This window comes from Anomaloglossus baeobatrachus, chromosome 5 (assembly GCF_048569485.1).
Source record: "Anomaloglossus baeobatrachus isolate aAnoBae1 chromosome 5, aAnoBae1.hap1, whole genome shotgun sequence".
NCBI lineage: Eukaryota > Metazoa > Chordata > Amphibia > Anura > Aromobatidae > Anomaloglossus > Anomaloglossus baeobatrachus.
Window position 1 is genome coordinate 389,064,918 of NC_134357.1, and position 22,600 is coordinate 389,087,517.

At 47.6% G+C, this 22,600-nt stretch overlaps 1 protein-coding gene and 1 non-coding gene across 2 annotated transcripts; both read right to left on the reverse strand.

The window, feature by feature from the left end:
• Nucleotides 1-270: 270 nt before the first annotated feature.
• Nucleotides 271-11,777, reverse strand: RPL23 (ribosomal protein L23). Its single transcript, XM_075350110.1, has 5 exons — nt 11,703-11,777; nt 9,707-9,790; nt 7,803-7,931; nt 3,493-3,606; nt 271-388 (listed from the first exon to the last, which is right to left on the reverse strand). The coding sequence occupies exons 1-5, from the start codon at nt 11,713-11,715 to the stop codon at nt 306-308; spliced, it is 423 nt and encodes a 140-aa protein (XP_075206225.1). The 5' UTR covers nt 11,716-11,777; the 3' UTR covers nt 271-305.
• On the reverse strand, nt 943-1,075 carry LOC142313591 (small nucleolar RNA SNORA21). The gene has a single exon (XR_012754578.1). It is a non-coding gene; the product is annotated as a small nucleolar RNA SNORA21 (small nucleolar RNA).
• Nucleotides 11,778-22,600: the final 10,823 nt, after the last annotated feature.

Sequence of the window (22,600 nt, forward strand, 5' to 3'; positions counted from 1 at the left end):
GCCAATTCCTTACCCAGTTGCATATAAATCATTACGGACCTGTCAAATATATATTGCCTCCCCCACTTCTAGTTTTAATCTCTGTCGCCATCTATTGTGAGTAGTCTTTTCACTAATAAATTTAACTATATAATTAAAAGTGTATCCATTTTCTTTCCTCTTTTTGTTTAGTTTTTCTGAAAAAAAATTACCATCACAAGAGGCCTGATTGTCATCCACATTTCCCCCCAAAACTCCTTTATCAAATAAGAACACTTTGGTACAATCAGATTTTGTTACTTTATTTTATTGTACAAAGGTAATGGTTATGCGATGCTTCCTGCGTTGGAGGCGATCCTGGGCCACAGGTCAGCACACTCCTTTGCTACTGGGCCTGTGATAGCTGAACCTGAAGGACAAAAGCAGAACATAAATCAGAACAGTAACATTTTCATGTTCCTTAAAATATTAAACTTCCTGACGCAAAACTTAAAAGTAAAAAAATCAAGGCATGTCACAATCTACAGAACACAATATATAAATTTTTTTTATTAAAGGGAGTCTGTCAGCAGGTTTTTGCTATGCGAGCTGAAGTCAGCATGCTGCAAGGGTTAACAGAAAATTTGGTCTTGTTACACAGTCAGTCTTGTTTATTTGCTATGTTTAAGCATCAGGACCCTTATCATTGCTGGGACTACAAAGACATGGCAGTCTGACTTGCTCTCTGCTGGAAAGGACACCTCAATCTCTAGAGAGCCTGGTGTGGGCAGGACAGCTCTCAGCTCTGCTAGATGGCTAAATCTAAAAATTCTGATTGCTGCTGTTGGAGTCAGAGTATTGCCTACATCATGCTGCTCTTAGGAGGCAGCAAAAATCTGCTGACAGATTCCCTTTAAATGGATTATGACACTGGCACCTAAACAACTGGCATTTCCAAGATGTGGGTCATTTGTGCAAGGAAAATATTGTAACATCACGGATTGAAGTAGTACAGCACATGTGGCTGCCACTTCACCCAAACGTAATGTATTTATCTCCTCTTCCACGACAACTCATTATGCCACTGTGAAGACACAACAAGTGCTTTAAGAAGAGGGGACAGGAATTGTGAATGGCCACTTTAATATGTGAAGAATAGCACCCCAGGTAACAGGTGCACTATTAATAGCTAGAAGGATGGGGAGAAGAAAAAAATGGAATTCCTAAAATGGCAAAGCGGGACCTGCCAGCTACTTTGTTACCTAAAATAGTGTATTTAAAACTAAAAAACACAAAGAAGACATTGACATGTCAATTTTTCATTAATGGTGGTCTGCGTGAAGGCACTGCAACCAATCACAAATTATGGGGGCAGACACTCCAGTGCAGCTCTCCTCCAACACTAAAGAGTGACTCCACAGCCTTTCTATAGTCAGTCAGTGCTGGAGGAGAGCTGCAGTTGTCTTGAGTCCTTCTGCACCTTCATTCAAAAGGGATTGTCTAACTTAATCCTCAGTCTTGCTTGCTGGACAAAAAAAAAAAAAGTGATGTGTTCCTGATTGACATATTGGTCCAGTGGCATCAGTGCACCTCTGGTCCACAAGGTGTGCTGGCTGCCAAGTCTCAGCACAGACACCGGATTGCGCCGCACAGGGGCACAGATGCCGGAGAGCGCCAGTCCTCTGCTCAGCTTCAGATCAGCACTTACAAGCTCTATAGCAATTTTACAAGCATGTGCTTCTCGCCTAGAAAACTGGTCTCCTCAGACTGCAGTGGTGACAAGAAACCTAGATAACAAGCAGTACACAGTGACATCCCTCCATGCTTAAAAAGCAAAGATTTACAAAATAGGAGGATATTGTTTTGAAAAACATTTTTAAATTTTACCCAATTAAAATGAAGTCGCTTCTTTGTGCATCGATAGGCTGCCCGTTTGTCAAAAGTTTCTTTTTAAATGACATTTACATGATAAGTAATAGTCATCTTAATCTACAATCAGTATTCTAGGACTGATGATCAAGGCCATTGTCACTGTGATCAATATAATCTTAAAATCAGTTCATTTAGGAATAAAGGGGAACTGTACCATGCAAATAGCACCTGGGATGCAAAACTCTTCAGGTAGAAATACCAGGAGTACAAAGTCAAAGAGAAAGAGGAACTACAGTAGTGAAACTGGAATCTTATTTATTCACCCACATTTTGCATATACTGATCAATTGGCTCCAAACTAATTTTCACGAAGAGCAATAACAGTACCTTATCAATGCAGTAGTGTATGCAAAGTTTGGGCAGGTCCGCCTTTTACATTAAAATGTGCTGCTGTTTTTAAATTGTACGATGGAATGACGGAAACCTTTTATTTACTTTTTGGGGGGTGGTAAAAGCGGAAAAAAAACAAAACAAAAACATATGCATGAGCCAGGAGGTAATGTCACTACATCAAAGAGTGTCAAGACCAGAACTCAACAGCACAATATAGGTCTATTAGGCTACTTTCCCACATCAGTTTTTTGGCATCAGGCAGTATCTGGCGTGTGCCTGATGCAACGGCTCAAGCGCAGAATATGCAAAAACGGATGCGGCGCATCAGTTTCTTGCATGTTTATTTTTTGCCAGATCTGTTTTTTTTTTTACAATTAATTGGAGCATGCTCAGTTTAAAAAAAAAAAAAAAAAAAAAAAAACGAATCCAGTGGCCGCATCCAGTTTTTGCTGCATTACGTCGGATACGGCGCAATGCGGTTTTTTGTCAGAGACAAAAAACGTTACATCCGGCCGCCGCATTAGCCATTACGCCGGATCCGGCAAAAGCCGGATGCAACGCAATGCCATCCAGCAACCGGCGCTAATACAAATCAATGGGGATAAAACAGATCCGGCGCTGGATCAGTTTTTTTCCAGATTGTGCCTGATGGAAAAAAAAAAAAAAAACCTGATGTGTGAAAGTAGCTTTAGACTGAGTTTGTGTGAACCATGGCCAGTGTGCGCGCACACACACACACACACACACGTCTGAACGAAGCATAAAATGGTCCAATTAACTCACATTTATAAAAACTAAAATAAGGAAATAACAGCATTTTTAGACACTTGGCGAATAGAGAAAGCAAGGAATGCATAGTGACCTCTAGTAGGTTGATGGCCCCCCATTCCATGCATAGGCTCAGGATCCTATAAAGTCTAAGATGCGGATAACCTGTTGGGGTTGTTAGAGGAGATATTTTCCCACGTAGCTCCTTTTACACTGTTTATCATTAGCAAATGTTCAGAAATAAAACTAAGGCTTCGGTTTTGATTCATAGCGCTGCGAGGTTATTTAGAACAGGCTGATTATTTAGTGCTCTAACGGATGAGAAAGTTGGAAACTTCTAGCAAAATATCTGAAAGCATCAACTCTAGCAAACATTTCCTATAGGACTTCACAAAAACATCTAAGAAATAACTGAAGGATTTATATCTACAGCTTCCAAGTAAACCACAAACAATAGAGCAATCTGCAACATTGGGTGGCATAGCATAGACCTGAACATACCTTTCATCTCCCCCTTATTATTCACTATCACCCCCGCATTGTCTTCAAAATATAGGAACACCCCGTCTTTTCTCCGGTACGATTTTCGTTGTCGTATTACCACTGCTGGATGCACTATAATGAGAAGTATTACAATTATTAGCAACAGGGTGAGCAAGCAATCAAAATAAATGTACAAAAACCTCAAACTGACGTTTTATGGCTAGTGAGCACTCAAGGACTTTTCTACATTGTGATACATTCAAGACCATATTAGAAGGTTTGTGTAAGCCATGCACCGGGGTGGGCTCTTTAGGATACAGCGAAGTCACAAACGAGAAATAAACAGCCCCAAAAGTAGATTAACTAACAAAAGTGCTTTACTACAATTTGAATATGAATGCAATCAAAACAGGGGAAGACATTTAGGGAAAATCCACAAACGCTCAGCGAAGAGGCGGAGACCCTTGTGCTATACAGGGTGGCGCCTTACAACATGAGACTGCTACAATATATATACTATATGTTACCTACAGGCATGACTGGATATTCCAACCGCCAACTACCTATTAATACCCTTAAACATGAAAAAAATTGGATGGGTGTGAAATACAAGCCGCCCACGGTATAGCACAACAGTTTACAAACTTAAAATAAATTTACTCTAACCCCCAATTGACTATTCCCCTGCCCCAATATAAATATAGTGCCCTTTAATGGAGGATTTGTCCCACGATTCACCTTGAATAACCAAACAATTTACTATATACAATGACTGCTTAGCAAAGAGCATAAAAACATAAATAACAGATATTTTGTCCAACACAAGTTCCCTCCTGGATGAGCTCGATTATGCCCTAAAGTCTGATGGGTCTTAGTAACATCCAGGTGTGAGGTCGTTGTGGTCCACAGAGAAACCTCAATGGCAAAGAACTAAATAATGTAGTCGTGGAAACGATGGTACCAAATGGGGATTGTGGCAGTAACTGTGGCCTGACAGGGTTACTATGCCTAACTAAACTAACTACAGGCCCTGCCTCAGTCTCAAATATTCTGGCGCCAAACTGATGTGAGGTGCGTGCACGGTTACCCACCGCGATGGCGCAGTGGGCCTTACTTATCTTACCGACCCGGGTCTGCTCTGGAAAATGTCTGAAATACGCAGTCAGATGAGAGGCCTCTCCAACCGATGACCAATACTGTTTGTAACTATGGCTGGTCTCCTTGACAACATCTTATCAACTTCACGATAGCTTCCATTTAGCAATCTTCTCCCATCTGGTAAGGATTCAGATACAGTCACGGTCAGCTCCACTCCGCCACAGCTCTGGTAAAGATGATAGATTTCTACTCGCAAATATTCTCTCTTCCCTCTTCTGCATGTCCTCTGTCTCTGTACTCATTCACTGCCAACTGCCAACCGCTTCCAAGATGGCCGCTGCTCTACTTCCTGTGATGTACTTTTTTATCAGCCTGTAGCTCCGCCCCCATCTGAGCTACCTATTGCAGTCTTTCATCTGTGCTGAGAAACAGCGTCCTCTTATGGTTGAATAATGACATTTTTGTCCCTTATAAAGTATTATCACATCATTACTGACAGCTGCAGGTTATAAAGTTACATACAATAAATACTGTTCACATTTATGAGACACAAATATATACATCTAAACTATGCTTGTGAGGTGATACAGGGGCTTGCCATGCACATCTTTAACCAGGTACATATTTCTGGCCATGAACAATGGGAGCTGTTTCACCATCTCACATTTGGATAATACAAAATATAGGCTTCAGTATTGTGCCGACATCACACCTTTCTTATACTGAATAGGGTGAAGAATTAGCCACCGTATCGATAGTTACACATAAACCCTGCATATAAGGAAAAACCCTCCTGGTTATATACATCATGTGTGTCACAGTATAATGGAGTAAGAGCATATCAAAAGTGCTTTCATTTTTTTGTTGTTGATAGTTTGTATTTTACAGCACTTTATGGAGGAGTTCATGGGTGATGCATGCATCTATGCAGAATATATAGTTTTAGATCAGGGCAAGGCGATCCATATGTTCAGTTAGGTAGAGGCTTTTACCCCTGAGGAAGCCACACAGTGGCGATACGTGTGGAATCTCAACTCCTCCATTGTTCCCTTGTCCTCATTCCCAGGTCCCACTTGCAGATTTATAAATCAGTGATTTCTCTTGCAGGCCTTTTGATCATTCAGGCACACCCCAATCCTATTGCAGACCACCATCTTGATATATGCAATACCATATCTCCCCTGCCATGGAAAGCTTCAAGAGGAACCTGACGACCCACCTCTTCCAACAAGCCTACAACCTACAATAGCCCTCAGTCCGGTAGACCACTGCACCCCCAGCTCTGTCCTCACCCATTGTACCATCACCCATCCCCTGTAGACTGTGAGCCCTCGCGTGCAGGGTCCTCTACTCCGATACCAGTCTGTTTAGTAATGTTAATGATTGTTGTACGTATACCCTCTTTCACTTGTAAAGCGCCATGGAATAAATGGCGCTATAATAATAATAAATAATAATATATCTTTGTCTGCAGCTGTTTGCACTCACCTGTTTTTTACCCAATTAAGACTATTGTTCTATTTATTCTAATTTCTCTGACAACTGTACATTTTGCATTGTCATCTTATTTCTAATATGGGTTTTCCTGGGTCAACGTGACCTATTGGACATTGAAGAGGTGTCAGTCCTGAAGGGAATCCGTCACCAGGTTTTTCCTAACTCCTCCGAGAGCAGCATAATGTAGAGACAGAGACTGATTCCAGTGATGCGTCCCTTACTGAGCTGTTTGTTGTCATTTTGATAAAAGCAATGTTTTCTCTGCTGCAGATCTAGCAGTTATACAGACCTCATGAATGTGCTGGACTACCTGGCAGCAAAACTAGTCCTCTAATGATAATCTGCTGTTGATTAAAACAGGGATTTTATCAAAACTACACTAAACAGCCCAGTAAGTGACATCACTGGAATCAGGGTCTCTGCCCCTACGTTATGCTGCTCAGATTAGGTTGCAGAAAACTGGTGACCGATTCCCTCTAAACATGGATACACCTGACAACCGCAGCATGTTACTCTATGGAGCCGTTCTTATCTGCAGCTTTTCTTGGCCCTATTCGGACCAAGACAACTATCGCAGCATGCTGCGAGACATGTGTCACTTGCACCCATACAAGTCTATGGGTATGAGTGAAACATCGGACTGCACTTGGATGATATCCGAGTGCAGCACGACATACCCACAGACTGACAATGGAGGAAATGGCGAGATGAATCCCTCCCTCTCCTCCGCGGCTGTGATCAAATTGCAGGTTGGGATCACAGTTGCATGACACTCAGACCACGCTCACAGCGAAGCAGGAGCTGAGGGTCATTTGCATATCACATCCAATGTTCTTGCATAGGATGCCATACGCTCGCGTGGCCTTACCCTAAAAAGGTGAAACCCGAAGGAAAAAAAAAAAACCAAAACACTACATTCATTATTTCACACAGGGAAAACACAGATAACAGTAATTTCCAGCAGCCCTAAAAATGCAAATGTCACATTACTGATTGAAGTAGTACAGCACATGTGGCCGCCCCTTCACCCAAAAATAATGCATTTCATCTCCTCTTCCACGACAACTCATTATGCCACTGTGGAGACACAACAAGTGCTTTAAGAAGAGGTTCACGGTGCACTTGCCCATTCAGATATGCAATTAGCCCCTAGGTACGTAACAGAACACTTCTTACATAATTACCTGTGTTAACGCACTGGTTTCTTCATTTTTCAGCAGTTTTGCTTTTTAAAGCAAAACTGCTTTTTTTTTTTAATGTAATACTATTACATGGTGACAACAGTTTTGCACACTTCTTTCATCTCACTCTACAATTAGGTAGAGTTGACACTAAATCAAGGAGCATGGATCCAGAAACACTGGCCATCATCTGTTCATTACCGTGCCTTAAATTGAACAGGTTGTCTGATACAACAGACCCTTTAAATAATCAAATGCAATTGACCCAGGAAACTTTGGGTCACCTCAGACTAAAAACTGGAAGCATCTATGGCCAGTCCTGCTCTCCTCCAGACATACAGTCACTGGAAATCCATGAAAATGTAAGATTACTGACGCCTCATGGGCATCCAGGATTACGCAGTGATGGCATACAGTACTTTATCAATAATACAATACATAGGATTCTGGTCTCAACGCATTTACTATTATTAAAATAATGAAATATTAGTGAATGAAAACCTTGCTCCATTCATACTGTGTGACAAAACACAAGGAGAGGCAGCAGCTCACCCTTTTTCCTCAGTTCAGGCTTTCCTTTTTTAACTGTGGCCATCACCATGTCACCAACACCAGCAGCTGGCAGTCTGTTTAGGCGACCCTTGATCCCCTTGACGGAGATTATGTACAGGTTCTTGGCACCTAGAAAATATAAACAAAGATCTTGAAGTTACCAAAACTGTAAGGCCTAGGACACACGGCGAGTAGAAAAAAACAAAAACACACGCATTCCACTTGGACCAATCTTAGGCTATGTGTCCACGGTAGAATGTACCTGCGGACTTTTCTGCCTGAAAATCCGCGACTTTCGCGGCAAATCCGCACCCGCGGATTTACCGCGGATTTTTTTTTCCCATTCTATACCCAAAATCCGCACCAAATCTGCAACAAACAATTGACATGCTGCAGATTTTTCCGGATCAAAATCCGCAGCGGAAAAATCCGCAGCATGGACACAGCATTTCCAAAATGCCATTGAAATGGCTTGGAAGTGTCGCTGCTGCAGATTTTCGGGAAATCCGCGGCAAAATCCGCGGTAAATCCGCAGCGTGGGCACATAGTCTTAGGGGTACTTCTCACATAGCGAGATCGCTGCAGAGTCACGGTTTTTGTGACGCACCAGTGACCTAATTAGCGATCTCGCTGTGTGTGACACTGAGCAGCGATCTGGCCCCTGCTGTGAAATCGCTGATCGTTACACACAGTCCTGGTTCATTTTTTAGTTGTTGCTCTCCCGCTGTGAAGCACACATCGCTGTGTGTGACAGCGAGAGAGAGAAACGATCTGAATGTGCAGGGAGTCGGCGTCTGGAAGCTGCGGACGCTGGTAACCAAGGCACACATCGGGTAACCAAGCGAAGCGCTTTGCTTGGTTACCCGATATTTACCTTGGTTACCAGAGTACGCCGCTCTCAGGCTGCCAGTGCTGGCTCCCTACACACGTAGCCAGAGTACACATCAGGTAAATAAGCAAAGCGCTTTGCTTATTAACCCGATGTGTATCCTGGCTACGAGTGCAGGGAGTCAACGCTAAGCAGTGTGCGCTGGTAACCAGGGTAAATATCGGGTAACCAAGCAAAGCATTTTGCTTAGTTACCCGATATTTACCTTAGTTACCAAGCGCAGCATCGCTTCCACGCGTCGCTGGTGGCTGGCCACTGGTCTCTGCTGAGATCTGCCTGATTGACAGCTCACCAGCGATCCTGACCAGGTCATATCGTGGTCGTAATTGCTGGTACTTAGTTTAGTGAGACGGTACCCTTCCTCTATGGGGCAGTTACAACCTGCGATTATTTTCTCAGCACTGATCAGACCGAAAAAACAATTGCAGCATGCTGACATTATCAGCAAGAGATGTGTCACACGCACCTATACAAGTCTATGGGTGCAAGCGAAACATCGTACTGCATGATGTACTACTGATGTCATCTGAGTGCAGTGCAATATACATACAGGCTGACAATTGAGAGATTACTTTCTCCCTCTCCTCCCCACAGCTATGATCTGATCGCAAGATCGGATCACAGTGTAATGACACTCTTCTCACACTCGCAGAAGAGCAGGGGCCAAGGGCCATTTATATATATTGCATCAGATGCCATAAGCTTGTGTGGCCTTACCCTAAAAAGGTAAACCCCTGAGAAAACACATACTGGATTCATGATTATACAGGGAAAGACACAGAACACGACTTCCAGCAATCCTAAACATAAATGTCACATTACTGATTGAAGTAGTACAGCACATGTGGCCGCCCCTTCACCCAAAAATAATGCATTTCATCTCCTCTTCCACGACAACTCATTATGCCACTGTGGAGACACAACAAGTGCTTTAAGAAGAGGGCATTGTGTACTTGCCCATTCAGCCATGCAATTAGCCCCTAGGTACGTAACAGAACACATCTTACATAATTACCTGTGTTATCAGCACAGTTAATAACAGCGCCCACGGGGAGACCGAGGGAGATGCGAAACTTCGCACCAGAAGAACCTCCACGTCCTGCAGAAAGAAGTTATCACATTTAATCATCCATCCCATAATACATTATTACTCTTATTACACAGCGTTCCATAACTCAATCCAAGTATAAACTTATTAACTAGCACCTTATTGGCTTCTTCAGTTGCTTTTGTGAACAGGCAATACTTCCTAGTGCACCTTTCTGCCCAATCTCAGAGCAGCTTTGTAGATGACCATATCCATCATGGCCGCCTTGTCGCAATATTTTGACAAAATTTAAAATGCTTCACAACTTAAAGGGCTTGTTTCATGACGAGCACACCGCTCATCTACATCCTAACTTCTTATTTTGCGGGTGCGATCCTAAGAATAGATGGCTCAGACCAGCGGTATGGTCACGCCGCTGGTCCGGACTGAGCGGTCGCCTAGTCTGCTAGCGGATGTAGCTTTGCCTCTGCAGCATTGGACAGTCATAAGGGGACCGATGGCTTGTGAGACCGCCGCACACAGGCTGGACAGCATAGAGCACACTCGGGATGCGCATCCTTACCTAAAGAATGAACTGCACACTAAAGTTAAAAGTCCCCTTGTCCTTTCCTTGGGAACGATTATTATTTTTAAAAAGAGAAATTGCAGAGTGGTTTGCTTTTACAAGTACTAAGCAATTTCATTAATTCATGAAATTGGAGACAACCCATTTAAGGTTACACAGAACGCAAAACTAAAAGAAATGGGTGGCAGGGGTTAAATGGCCATTCCCAAGACTGCAAGTTATCACTACCATCACTATGACAGTGAAAAACTTACTGATCCCTGAGGGGAGGTTTCAACTCCCAGGACGGACCCCACTGCTCTAGAGAATAGGGATCCCTGAACGCGAGCTCTGCAAGCCCTATCGTGAGTGGAGCGGAGTTGCGCACACTCTACGTCGGCCAACCTTCCCCATCTAAAAAAAGGGACCCCCAGAGGGGTGGCCGAGCACGGCCAACCTTCCCCATCTAAAAAAAGGGACCCCCAGAGGGGTGGCCGAGCACGGCCAACCTTCCCCATCTAAAAAAAGGGACCCCCAGAGGGGTGGCCGAGCACGGCCAACCTTCCCCATCTAAAAAAAGGGACCCCCAGAGGGGTGGCCGAGCACGGCCAACCTTCCCCATCTAAAAAAAGGGACCCCCAGAGGGGTGGCCGAGCACGGCCAACCTTCCCCATCTAAAAAAAGGGACCCCCAGAGGGGTGGCCGAGCACGGCCAACCTTCCCCATCTAAAAAAGGGACCCCCAGAGGGGTGGCCGAGCACGGCCAACCTTCCCCATGTAAAAAAGGGACCCCCAGAGGGGTGGCCGAGCACGGCCAACCTTCCCCATTTAAAAAGGGACCCCCAGAGAGGTAGCCAAGCACATTCAAAATTCAAGACAGGGCCCCAGTTTCAGGAGTGCTGGCGGGCCTAATGGTCAAACCCCCAACAATAACCAAGTTACCCCCTCGCCAATGTGCAGGGGGAAAGCTTCATATTATGGGGGAGGTGAGAAAGCTGAGGGTGTGCGCTGGAAGTTACTAACCACCATAATAGAACATTTTGGCCACAGGTTAAAACCATAAAATACCCTGTAAGGCTAGGTAAAGGGAGAAAGACCTGGCGATCACAGCCTGGCAGGAGACGGGCAGCTACCACACAGAATATGAGCAATCAGCAGCATGGCGGAAGCATATTACACGCTGCACACAGAACTTACATACACCGGGGACTCAAACATGGCTCTCCAGGCCTCCGTACTCTGCTCCTCTACCACGGCCTCAATGTCTGCCAACCTGTCCTGAACCCTCACACCACCGCCATATATGCAGCACATAACGAGGGGCAGCGTATTGAGGCAGCGAGGCCATCTTCAGTGGTCACACGGTACTCGTGTCTCGAGGATGGCGGCGGATTACACTACAGAGATCGCGGGCCTTACCTCTCTTAGACATCTTGGTTCCCGGAAAGAGAAAGCAGAGCGCAAAGGATGCCGGGATATAGCTGCAGCCACAGAGCGAGCAGAGAGGGCGTGTCACGTGATTACGTGGTTGGCGGCGCTCATTTTACATACTGCCAATCTTCCGGTTAGTGAGTAACAGTGCCAAGGCTTCCTGGGCTCTCAGCTATTGGCGTAAAACTGCAACAAATGAGAAATGAAACATTATAAGAAGATAAGGCGCAGTGAAGCTGCTAGCGACATCTGTGAAATACATGAGGGGTATTCTTAATGGCAGCCTTATGGTTTCTTGCAGGGTACTATGAGGGCTTTTATTACCAAGTTATCCCAATAACAACTATAAAATAATAAGTTTTTTATTGATGGCAATTTAAAATACAAAAAAGACAAATGGGACACAGTCAATGCTAAAAATTAAAGGAGTTATCCGACATACACTCCAAAAAAAATGTAAGCTAATCTGTGCTGTATTGTCATATAAATCACCCCTACATTGTTATTTTTAGTTTTCTAACTTTTGTTCCTCTTGAATTCACCCTTTATTCTCTGCAGCACCTTGTTTACATTCAGCTCCAACAAACATGACAATTTCCTGTATTCTTGGTTGCCAAACCTCAGTCAGAGCTGGCACCACCCAGCCTCAGTGTCCAGAAACGCCCCCTGCCCGGCCTCAGTGTCCAGAAACGCCCCCTGCCCGGCCTCACTGTCCAGAAACGCCCCCTGCCCGGCCTCAGTGTCCAGAAACGCCCCCTGCCTGGCCTCAGTGTCCAGAAACGCCCCTTGCCCGGCCTCAGTGTCCAGAAACGCCCCCTGCCCGGCCTCAGTTTCCAGAAACGCCCCCTGCCTGGCCTCAGTGTCCAGAAACGCCCCCTGCCCGGCCTCAGTGTCCAGAAACGCCCCCTGCCCGGCCTCAGTGTCCAGAAACGCCCCCTGCCCAGCCTCAGTTTCCAGAAACGCCCCCTGCCTGGCCTCAGTGTCCAGAAACGCCCCCTGCCCGGCCTCAGTGTCCAGAAACTCCCCCTGCCCGGCCTCAGTGTCCAGAAACGCCCCTTGCCCGGCCTCAGTGTCCAGAAACGCCCCCTGCCCGGCCTCAGTGTCCAGAAACGCCCCCTGCCTGGCCTCAGTGTCCAGAAACGCCCCCTGCCCGGCCTCAGTGTCCAGAAACGCCCCCTGCCCGGCCTCAGTGTCCAGAAACGCCCCCTGCCCGGCCTCAGTGTCCAGAAACGCCCCCTGCCCTCCCTCTGCACATTCAATGGCTGTCAGTATTCTGCCCAGCACCTGACCTCTCAGCATGTGACAGAGCAGAGATCCAGCTTCTCTCATCTGTGACACAGCAATCAGCTCACATCCCATCCACAATGGTAACAGAAAGAGTTGTTACATGTTCCTCACCCCTTATAGATAAATGAATACTGTGTAAGGCCCCTTTCACACGTCAGTGATTCTGGGACGTTTGTGCTTTTTTTTAAACGTACCAGAATCACTGACATACGCAGACCCATTATAATGAATGGGTCTGCTCACACGTCAGTGATTTTTCACTGCACGTGTCTCCGTGCGGCGTACCCGCGTGTGCGTGATTGCCGCACGGAGACATGTCCATTTTTTTCTGGCATCACTGATGTCCCACGGACCATGCAGTGGTGTGGTCCGTGAAACACGTGCCAGAAAAAAACGTGCTTTTAAAATAAAAAACATTTTAACTCACCCGGCGTCCAGCGATGTCCTCTGCAGCCCGTTCTCGCTGCTCCTTCTGAGCCGGCTCATTATTGTCGCGCATATTCATGATGCGCGACACAGCCAACCCGGAAGCAGCTACTGTGTGGCATCCGTTCCGTTCTGTACATGGTCCGTGTGTCATCTGTGTACCTTCCTATTTTTTTCATACTGCAAAAAAACGGAAGCAGCTAGATAGATAGAGGGATAGATAGAGGGATGGATGAATGAATCAAGGGATAGATAGAGGGATAGATAATAGATGAGAAAGACCAATATAATGTCCTACCCCCCCGCATAGTCTAAGCTGGCACCCTTTAGTGCCTTTCATGTGGCACTAAAGGGTGCTTAGCCTTGTATTTAGCCAATAAATAAATAATTTAAAAAAAACCGACGTGAGGTCCCCCCTATCTTTTGTAGCCAGCTAGGGTAAAGCAGACGGCTGCAGCCTGCAGACCACAGCTGGCAGCTTCACCTTGGCTGGTAATCCAAAACAGAGGGCACCCCACGCTATTTAAAATTAAATAAATAATTTAAAACAAAAAACGTGGGGTCCCCCCCAAATTGCATCACCAGCCAAGGTAAAGCGGACAGCTGTGGTCTGGTATTCTCAGACTAGGGAGGTCCACCGTTATTGGACACTCCCCAGCCTAAAAATAGCAGGCTACAGCTGCCCCAGAAGTGGCGCATCCATTAGATGCGCCAATCCTGGTGCTTCGCCCCAGCTCATCCCGCGCCCTAGTGCGTTGGCAAACGGGGTAATATATGGGGTTGATGCCAGATGTGTAATGTCACCTGGCATCAAGCCCTGGGGTTGGTGAGGTCAGGCGTCTATCAGATACCCGACATCACCAACCCAGTCAGTAAGAAATAAAAAATAGACAACAAAAAAAGTTTTATTTGAAAAAACACTCCCCACATTCCCTCTTTCAACAATTTATTGACAAGAACAATCCAATCCGGGTCCGGCGTAATCCAATAAGGGGGTCGCACGGCGATCCATACCATAGTCAATGAGACTCCCAGTCAATGAAGAACAAAATGTTCCCCATTGGCTGGGAGAGCCGTGCAGTGACCTGAGCTAACATCAATAGGTCAGCCCAGGTCACTGCAGGGGATGCCGAGCGCTGCCGTCAGGAGGTTAGATGAGATCATTACCTGCAGTAACGATCTCCTGCTCTCCAGACGTCAGCGCTGTCACTGACTTCTATGCCCGCCGCGTTCTCGCAGTATCGCGAGAGCCCGTGACGTCACTGCTAGTGACAGTCTCGGGCCGCCCGCGAGACGGGCAGAGAAGGCAGTGACCGCGGTGACGTCAGGAGGCAGGAGATCGTCACAGCAAGTAATGATCTCATCTAATCTAACTTGCAGCTACATGTGCAGAGAGCAGGGAGCCGCGCACACTGCTTAGCGCTGGCTCCCTGCTCTCCTAGCTACAGTACACATCGGGTTAATTAACCCGATGTGTACTGCAGCTACATGTCACAGTGCAGAGAGCAGGGAGCCGCGCACACAGCTTAGCGCTGGCTCCTTGCTCTGCTAGCTACAGTACACATCGGGTTAATTACACGATGTGTACTGCAGCTACATGTGCAGACAGCAGGAGCCGGCGCTGGCAGCGTGAGAGCGGCGGAGGCTGGTAACGAAGGTAAATATCGGGTAACCACCTTGGTTGCCCGATGTTTACCTTGGTTACAGCTTACCGCAGCTGCCGGCTCCTGCTCCCTGCTCGCTTCATTTTGTCACTCTCGCGCTGTCACACACAGCGATCTGTGCATCACAGCGGGAGAGCGACGACCAAAAAATGAAGCTAGACATTCAGCAACGAGCGGCGACCTCACAGCAGGGGCCAGCTCGTTGCTGGATGTTACACACAGCGACAGCGACGGGACGTCGCTGCAACGTCACAGAAAATGGTGACGTAGCAGCGACGTCGTTGTCGCTGTGTGTGATACCACCTTTAGCAGTCAGTGTCCCGCTCCCTGCCAGCCCCGCGGCGTGAGAAGTGCGGGCATCCGCGGGGCTGGCGCGGGACACAGACTGATGCACATACACAGATGACCCATGATGACACAGACAGCGCGCACGGGGGGGGGTTTGGGGAAGGGGGGGGAACAGTTCCCAGGGCGTCAGGCAGTAAACATGATAAAGCGCTGGGGACACAGGGAACGGGGGCAGTTACTCCACGCACTGTACAGCCCAGCAGGGAGGTGACATGCTGTTCCAGATTTGCATGTCAACATGGCCCTGCCCATGTAGACATGAAATGACCGGAAGCAGCAAAATCGCGGCAGGAGCAGTCACATGACCACTCCGAGCCGGGGGGAAAAGGGGCTGACAGCAGGGCAGGAAAGTGATCTCTATCTACTTACCTGCCCCAATGTAGCCCAATAGTGTAATAATGAAAAAAAGTCAAAAGAAGCCGGATAACCCCTTTAAATAAAAGAACCTGAAGGCAGGGAGAGCAGGTCATGCACCATAGATGATAGAACATATGCCATAAAAAATCACTACAAGTTATATTATTATATTCTGTCACTTATACACAGTAGCTGCAGATAACAATATTGTATATTATAACCAATACGGACATTACAACAATGATGCAGGTTACAATATCTTCATATTGGTGAAATACCTAATATAACCGCATCAAGGGATGCCCCACTATATTAATACGCTCACATAACTATACCAGACCTGCTGCCATAATAATGGTGTGACACTGCTCCCCCGCCAACCACTCGAACGCGCGTTTCACACTGCTTCCTCAGGGAGTCACTGAGCCAAGGATGGATTTCTGCCACATTTTTCCAAGCAGAAACTGCTTCAGGAAAGACTTTTTTTTCTATAGTGTTTCTTTTTCTCTGTTTTAGGTTTTGTCTACATACACACTGAAACCCCATTTTATCAAAGCAATGTCGCCAGAATTCTTAAATTACTTTGAAAAGTGCTAAATTTACCCCCATTTGGAGTTGAGCCAACATTTTGCAACTTTATGCATTTTCTTGCCCGTTTCTCAAATGTCTGCCGAGAAGATGCGGAGGGCATTAAGCCTCAGTTCGTCTAATACATGATGAGCTGCGGTATTCTCTATGCCAGAAATCTCACTCCAGTCAGGGATTGGAGTAGGGTTGGAGTAGGTTTTGGATTGGAGTAGCCTGGTTCCCCCCACTCTTCATGAATCAGAAGCGTTTGACTCCACCACGCCTCATCAAAACCAGCAAGAAATTTGCTGGTCTTCATGAATAACAGGGTCTGAGGGTTTGGGTTTTTTTCAGTTTTTGGAGCAGAAACTAAGTGGAAATTCTTCAAATCTCAAGACGACTCCAAAACCTTAAGTTGTTCCTACTCAGAGTTTCTGCTCCGAAAACTCAACATAAACACTCCATGTGCACATACACTTCAGGAGGTTTTTCAGGCGAATTTCCTTTTAATTTCTTTAAAAAAAACTACTTGCTTTTAATGTGTTCATCATAATAATCTATATATATATAATTGCCTTATTCTGTCTGTCTGTCTGTCTGTCTGTCTTCCTCCAAAATTGTGTCCTTACGGTGACACAAAGCTGATTGGCCGCTGGGCTCGCCATGGCCCCGCCCCCCCGCACGGATTGGCCGCTCACCCAGGCTCCGCCCCCACACGGATTGGCCGGCCGCTCGCCCAGGCTCCGCCCCCCACACGGATTGGCCTCTCGCCCCGGCACCCTGCAGGCATTGGCAACTCGGCCACGCCCCGCCACCCTCACGCAATGCACGCTCGCTCTGGCCCCGCACCCCGCACGCATTCCCCGAACCGACATGGAGACATGACTCCCAGGTGAGTACTGTACCCCCGGGAGCCCACATCAGCGTACGCCGCCAACCCAGCCGACACATACCCTCGCATTGCTGGGGCTGGCCGGCGTATGCTGGTGTGGGCTCCCGTGCGAGCGGGGGACGGGATACGCTGGTAACCATGGTAGCATAGTTACCAGCGCATCAAGGTCCTGTAGCGGCGGAACATACACACACGCACACACACACATCAGATCACACTCACTCTCACACACACCTCACACACACATCACATCGCATCCACACACTCACAACATCCTGGGATATCGCTTGCTTCTCGGCGGCGATACTGTGCTGTGAGCTTCCAGGACCTGCCGGAGGATCACATGGCCAGAAGCATGTGGTATCTCCGGATGTTGTGAGTGTGAGCGCGTATGTGTAATATCGTCAATGTGTGTGTGCGTGAGTGTATGCGATCGTGTGTGTGTGTGTGTGAGTGTATGCGATCGGGTGTGTGTGAGTGTATGCGATCGGGTGTGTGTGTGTATGCGATCGGGTGTGGGTGTGTGTATGCGATCGGGTGTGTGTGTGTGTATGCGATCGGGTGTGTGTGTGTGTGTGTGTATGCGATCGGGTGTGTGTGTGCGTGTGAGTGTATGCGATCGGGTGTGTGAGTGTCGGCAGAGGAGCACGGCGTGCTGGAGGAGGCTGGGAGGAGAGAGGCTGATCCTGGGGAAGGCTGTGAGGGGGAGGGGGGAGGCTGAGAGAAGAGAGGCTGATGCTGGGGGAGGCTGAGGCTGATCCTGGGGAAGGCTGGGAGGGGGAGGCTGAGAGAAGAGAGGCTGGGGGAGGCTGAGGCTGGGGTAGGCTGGAAGGAGAGAGGCTGATGCTGGGGACAGAAAACGCTGATGCTGGGAGGAGAGAGGCTGATGCTGCGGGCAGAGAGGCTGATGCTGGTGCAGCATGGGGGATGGAGCACGATGGGGCGTGCGCAGCATGGGGGATGGAGCACGATGGGGGGTGCGCAGCATGGGGGATGGAGCACGATGGGGGGTGCGCAGCATGGGGGATGGAGCACGATGGGGAGTGCGCAGCATGGGGGATGGAGCACGTTTGGGAGTGCGCAGCATGGCGGATGGACCACGTTTGGGAGTGCGCAGCATGGGGGATGGAGCACATTTGGGAGTGCGCAGCATGGCGGATGGACCACGTTTGGGAGTGCGCAGCATGGCGGATGGAGCACGTTTGGGAGTGCGCAGCATGGCGGATGGAGCATGTTTGGGAGTGCGCAGCATAGCGGATGGACCACATTTGGGAGTGCGCAGCATGGCGGATGGAGCACGTTTGGGAGTGCGCAGCATGGCGGATGGAGCACGTTTGGGAGTGCGCAGCATGGCGGATGGAGCACGTTTGGGAGTGCGCAGCATGGCGGATGGAGCACGTTTGGGAGTGCGCAGCACGGCGGATGGAGCACGTTTGGGAGTGCGCAGCACGGCGGATGGAGCACGTTTGGGAGTGCGCAGCATGGCGGATGGAGCACGTTTGGGAGTGCGCAGCATGGCGGATGGAGCACGTTTGGGAGTGCGCAGCATGGCGGATGGAGCATGTTTGGGAGTGCGCAGCATGGCGGATGGACCACGTTTGGGAGTGCGCAGCATGGCGGATGGAGCACGTTTGGGAGTGCGCAGCATGGCGGATGGAGCATGTTTGGGAGTGCGCAGCATAGCGGATGGACCACATTTGGGAGTGCGCAGCATGGCGGATGGAGCACGTTTGGGAGTGCGCAGCATGGCGGATGGAGCACGTTTGGGAGTGCGCAGCATGGCGGATGGAGCACGTTTGGGAGTGCGCAGCATGGCGGATGAAGCACGTTTGGGAGTGCGCAGCATGGCGGATGGAGCACGTTTGGGAGTGCGCAGCACGGCGGATGGAGCACGTTTGGGAGTGCGCAGCATGGCGGATGGAGCACGTTTGGGAGTGCGCAGCATGGCGGATGGAGCACGTTTGGGAGTGCACAGCATGGCGGATGGAGCACGTTTTGGGAGTGTGCAGCATGGCGGATGGAGCACGTTTGGGAGTGCGCAGCATGGCGGATGGAGCACGTTTGGGAGTGCGCAGCATGGCGGATGGACCACGTTTGGGAGTGCGTAGCATGGCGGATGGACCATGTTTGGGAGTGCGCAGCATGGCGGATGGAGCACGTTTGGGAGTGCGCAGCATGGCGGATGCAGCACGATGGGGAGTGCGCAGCATGCGGGATGCAGCACGATGGGGAGTGCGCAGTATGGCGGATGGAGCACGTTTGGGAGTGCGCAGCATGGCGGATGGAGCACGATTGGAAGTGCGCAGCATGGGAGATGGAGCACGATGGGGAATGCGCAGCATAGGGGATGGAGCACGATGGGGAGTGCGCAGCATGGGGGGTGGAGCACGATGGGGGTGCGCAGCATGGGGGATGGAGCACGATGGGAGGTGCACACCTCCCCCCAACACACACACACACACACACACACACGCGCACTGCACAACACACCACACAGACACACTGGGAACCACAAACACCGCCGCACACACACAACACCCAACACACAAACACCGCGGCATACATAAATATACGCACATACCGCACAACACACACATTGCACAAAACATACCTCCCCGCAAAACACACCACACACACACAAACCGCGCAACACACACACAACGCTACAGACACACAGCGCTCCACAAACAACGTAACACACGCAACACACATACAACACCGCTCTCACCCCCCGCCACACCCAGACAACACCCAGAACATGCACAGCCCCTACACAAACACTTGGTAACTACACACAACAACATCTATATATATATATAACAAAAATCATACATGAACTACACAATACGTAAATTCTAGAATACCCGATGCGTAGAATCGTTCCACCTTCTAGTAATAATAATAATAATCTTTATTTCTATAGCGCCAACATATTCTGCAGCGCTTTACAATTCAGGAGGATCATATACAAACAAGTGACAGTTATAGAAAATACAATATTAGAGGGGGAAAAAAAAGACAACGCTGCTCGTGAGAGCTTACAATCTACAATGAGATGGGGGGCGGCAAAGTACAAGTGCTTATTTACAATGACAATCCAGCCATTTAACGGAAATGCTTTTGAGCGTCTTTTAACTACTTCAGGTTTTTAAAAATGGATCTCATCTGATGCAATAAAATATTGAAAGAATGGTATAAACTACAGTGGAACCTTGGATTAAGAGTAACTTGGTTTGAGAGCGTTTTGCAAGACAAGCAAAGCTTTTTACAAATTTGTAACTTCGTTTAAGAGCAATGCTTTGCAATAAGAGCAAATACTCACTGTGTACACTTCCGGTTCTATCCTTTCACCGCGCTCTGACTCACTCTGGAGGTAACTTTCTGTACATATGTACTGTATACAGTATACCATTGCACAGTACAGTATATACTATATAGCGTTTCTGTCAATTGGCATTTGTGGGTACAGTATTGTACTTTCTTTCTGCTAACTAGTACAGCACATTGCTTGTATTGTAATCTAATTGCCTGTGCAGTATTCCTACCCCACATTTCACTTAGTTCTGCCCTTATTTTGGAGAGAATAGATTTGGGGTGTTTTTTTGTGTATTGTATTAGAATAAAGGTTGTCATATTTATACATCATTTTTTCTCTCTATAGTATCTCTCCTGCACACTTAGAATTCTATTGTAAGTTAATGTGCAGTTTAATTTGTTTTATATGTTTTTTACTGTACAGTATTTTGTATTACTGTACTGTAATAATTTTTTATGAATACAGTACATTATTTTGTATTACTGTAATAAGTTTATATAAATACAGTAAATATTTTTGGGTTGTGGAACAAATTGGCTGCGTTTCAATTATTTCCTATGGGAAAATTCGCTTTGATATAAGAGTAACTTGGTTTAAGAGCTCACTCCCGGAACCAGTTCTGCTCATAATCCAAGGTTCCACTGCATATATAAAGTTTCCTAAGGTTCTTTTTTTTTATATATAACTTCTCCACCCAAGGCGTCTGACCATACCCTACTAACACATATGAAAGTTGCTGAGACCGGACTTTGTAGTAGGCCTCATTCACACAGCAGTATTTTTGCATCAGCGTTTGTATGCCAAAGCCAGGAGTGGAATTTAGGCCATGTGCACACGTTGTGTATTTGGTGAGTATTTTACCTCAGTATCTGTAGTCAAAACCAGAAGTGGGTAAATAATCCAGAAGTGGTGCCGTGTTTCTATTAGGCTATGTGCCCACGTTGCGTATTTGCATGCAGTTACCCTGCGTATTGCACTGCAGCGTAACTGCATTCGTCCTGCATCCCCAGCACAATCTATGAAGATTGTGCAAATTCCATTCCCACGTTGCGTTTTAGAACGCAGTGTTTCGGCTGCTGCCAAGACGCTGCGTTCTAAAAAGCAACATGTCACTTCTTTTGTGCGTTTTGGTTGCAATTTCGGTCTCTCTGTCTGTCTGTCGGTCTCTCTGTCTCCCTGTCGGGTCGGTCTCTCTCTCTCTGTCGGTCTATCCCTCTCCCCCCTCTTTCATACTCACCGATCACTGACCGATCACAAGCGCGGCGCTGCACGGCTATCACACTGTGGCGACTTTTCAGCTTTTGAAAATGCCGGCCGCTCATTATTCCATCTTGTATTCACTGCTTCCTCCGCCCACCGGCGCCTGTGATTGGTTGCAGTCAGACACGCCCCCACGCTGAGTGACAGCGGTCTCACTGCAACCAATCACAGCCGCCGGTGGACGGATCTATGTAGTGCAGTAAAATAAATAAATAAATAATTTAAAAAAAACAGCGTGCGGTCCCCCCAATTTTGATACCAGCCAAGATAAAGCCACACGGCTGAAGGCTGGTATTCTCAGGATGGGGAGCCCCACGTTATGGAGAGCGCCCCCAGTCTAAAAATATCAGCCCAGCAGCTGCCCGGAATTACCGCATTGATTAGATGCGATAGTCCCGGGACTCTACAGGGCCTATCCAGAATTGCCGTTGTGCAGTGGCAATCTGGGTAATAAGGAGTTAATGGCAGCCCATAGCTGCCACTAAGTCCTACGTTAATCATTGCAGGCGTCTATGAGACACCCCCAATGATTAACCTGTAAGTGAAAGTAAATAAACACATACACCCCAAAAAATCCTTTATTTGAAATAAAAGACAAAAAAACACCCTTTTTCAACATTTTATTAAAATCCACAAACACTCCTCCAGGTCCGGCGTAATCCACACGAGGTCCCGCGACGCATCCAGCTCTGCTACATGAAGCTGACAGGAGCGGCCGGAGAACACCACCGCTCTCTGTCAGCTCCACGCAGAAACTAAAGTGAATCAC

Bases quoted from the DNA above. Each gene is read 5' to 3' on its own strand.
- RPL23 (XM_075350110.1), bottom strand. The intron at 7,932-9,706 runs GTAATTATGTAA...TATATTTTCTAG, and splicing joins TAACTGTGCTGATAACACAG to GTGCCAAGAACCTGTACATA. The intron at 3,607-7,802 runs GTGAGCTGCTGC...TTCTCATTATAG, and splicing joins GCCTGAACTGAGGAAAAAGG to TGCATCCAGCAGTGGTAATA.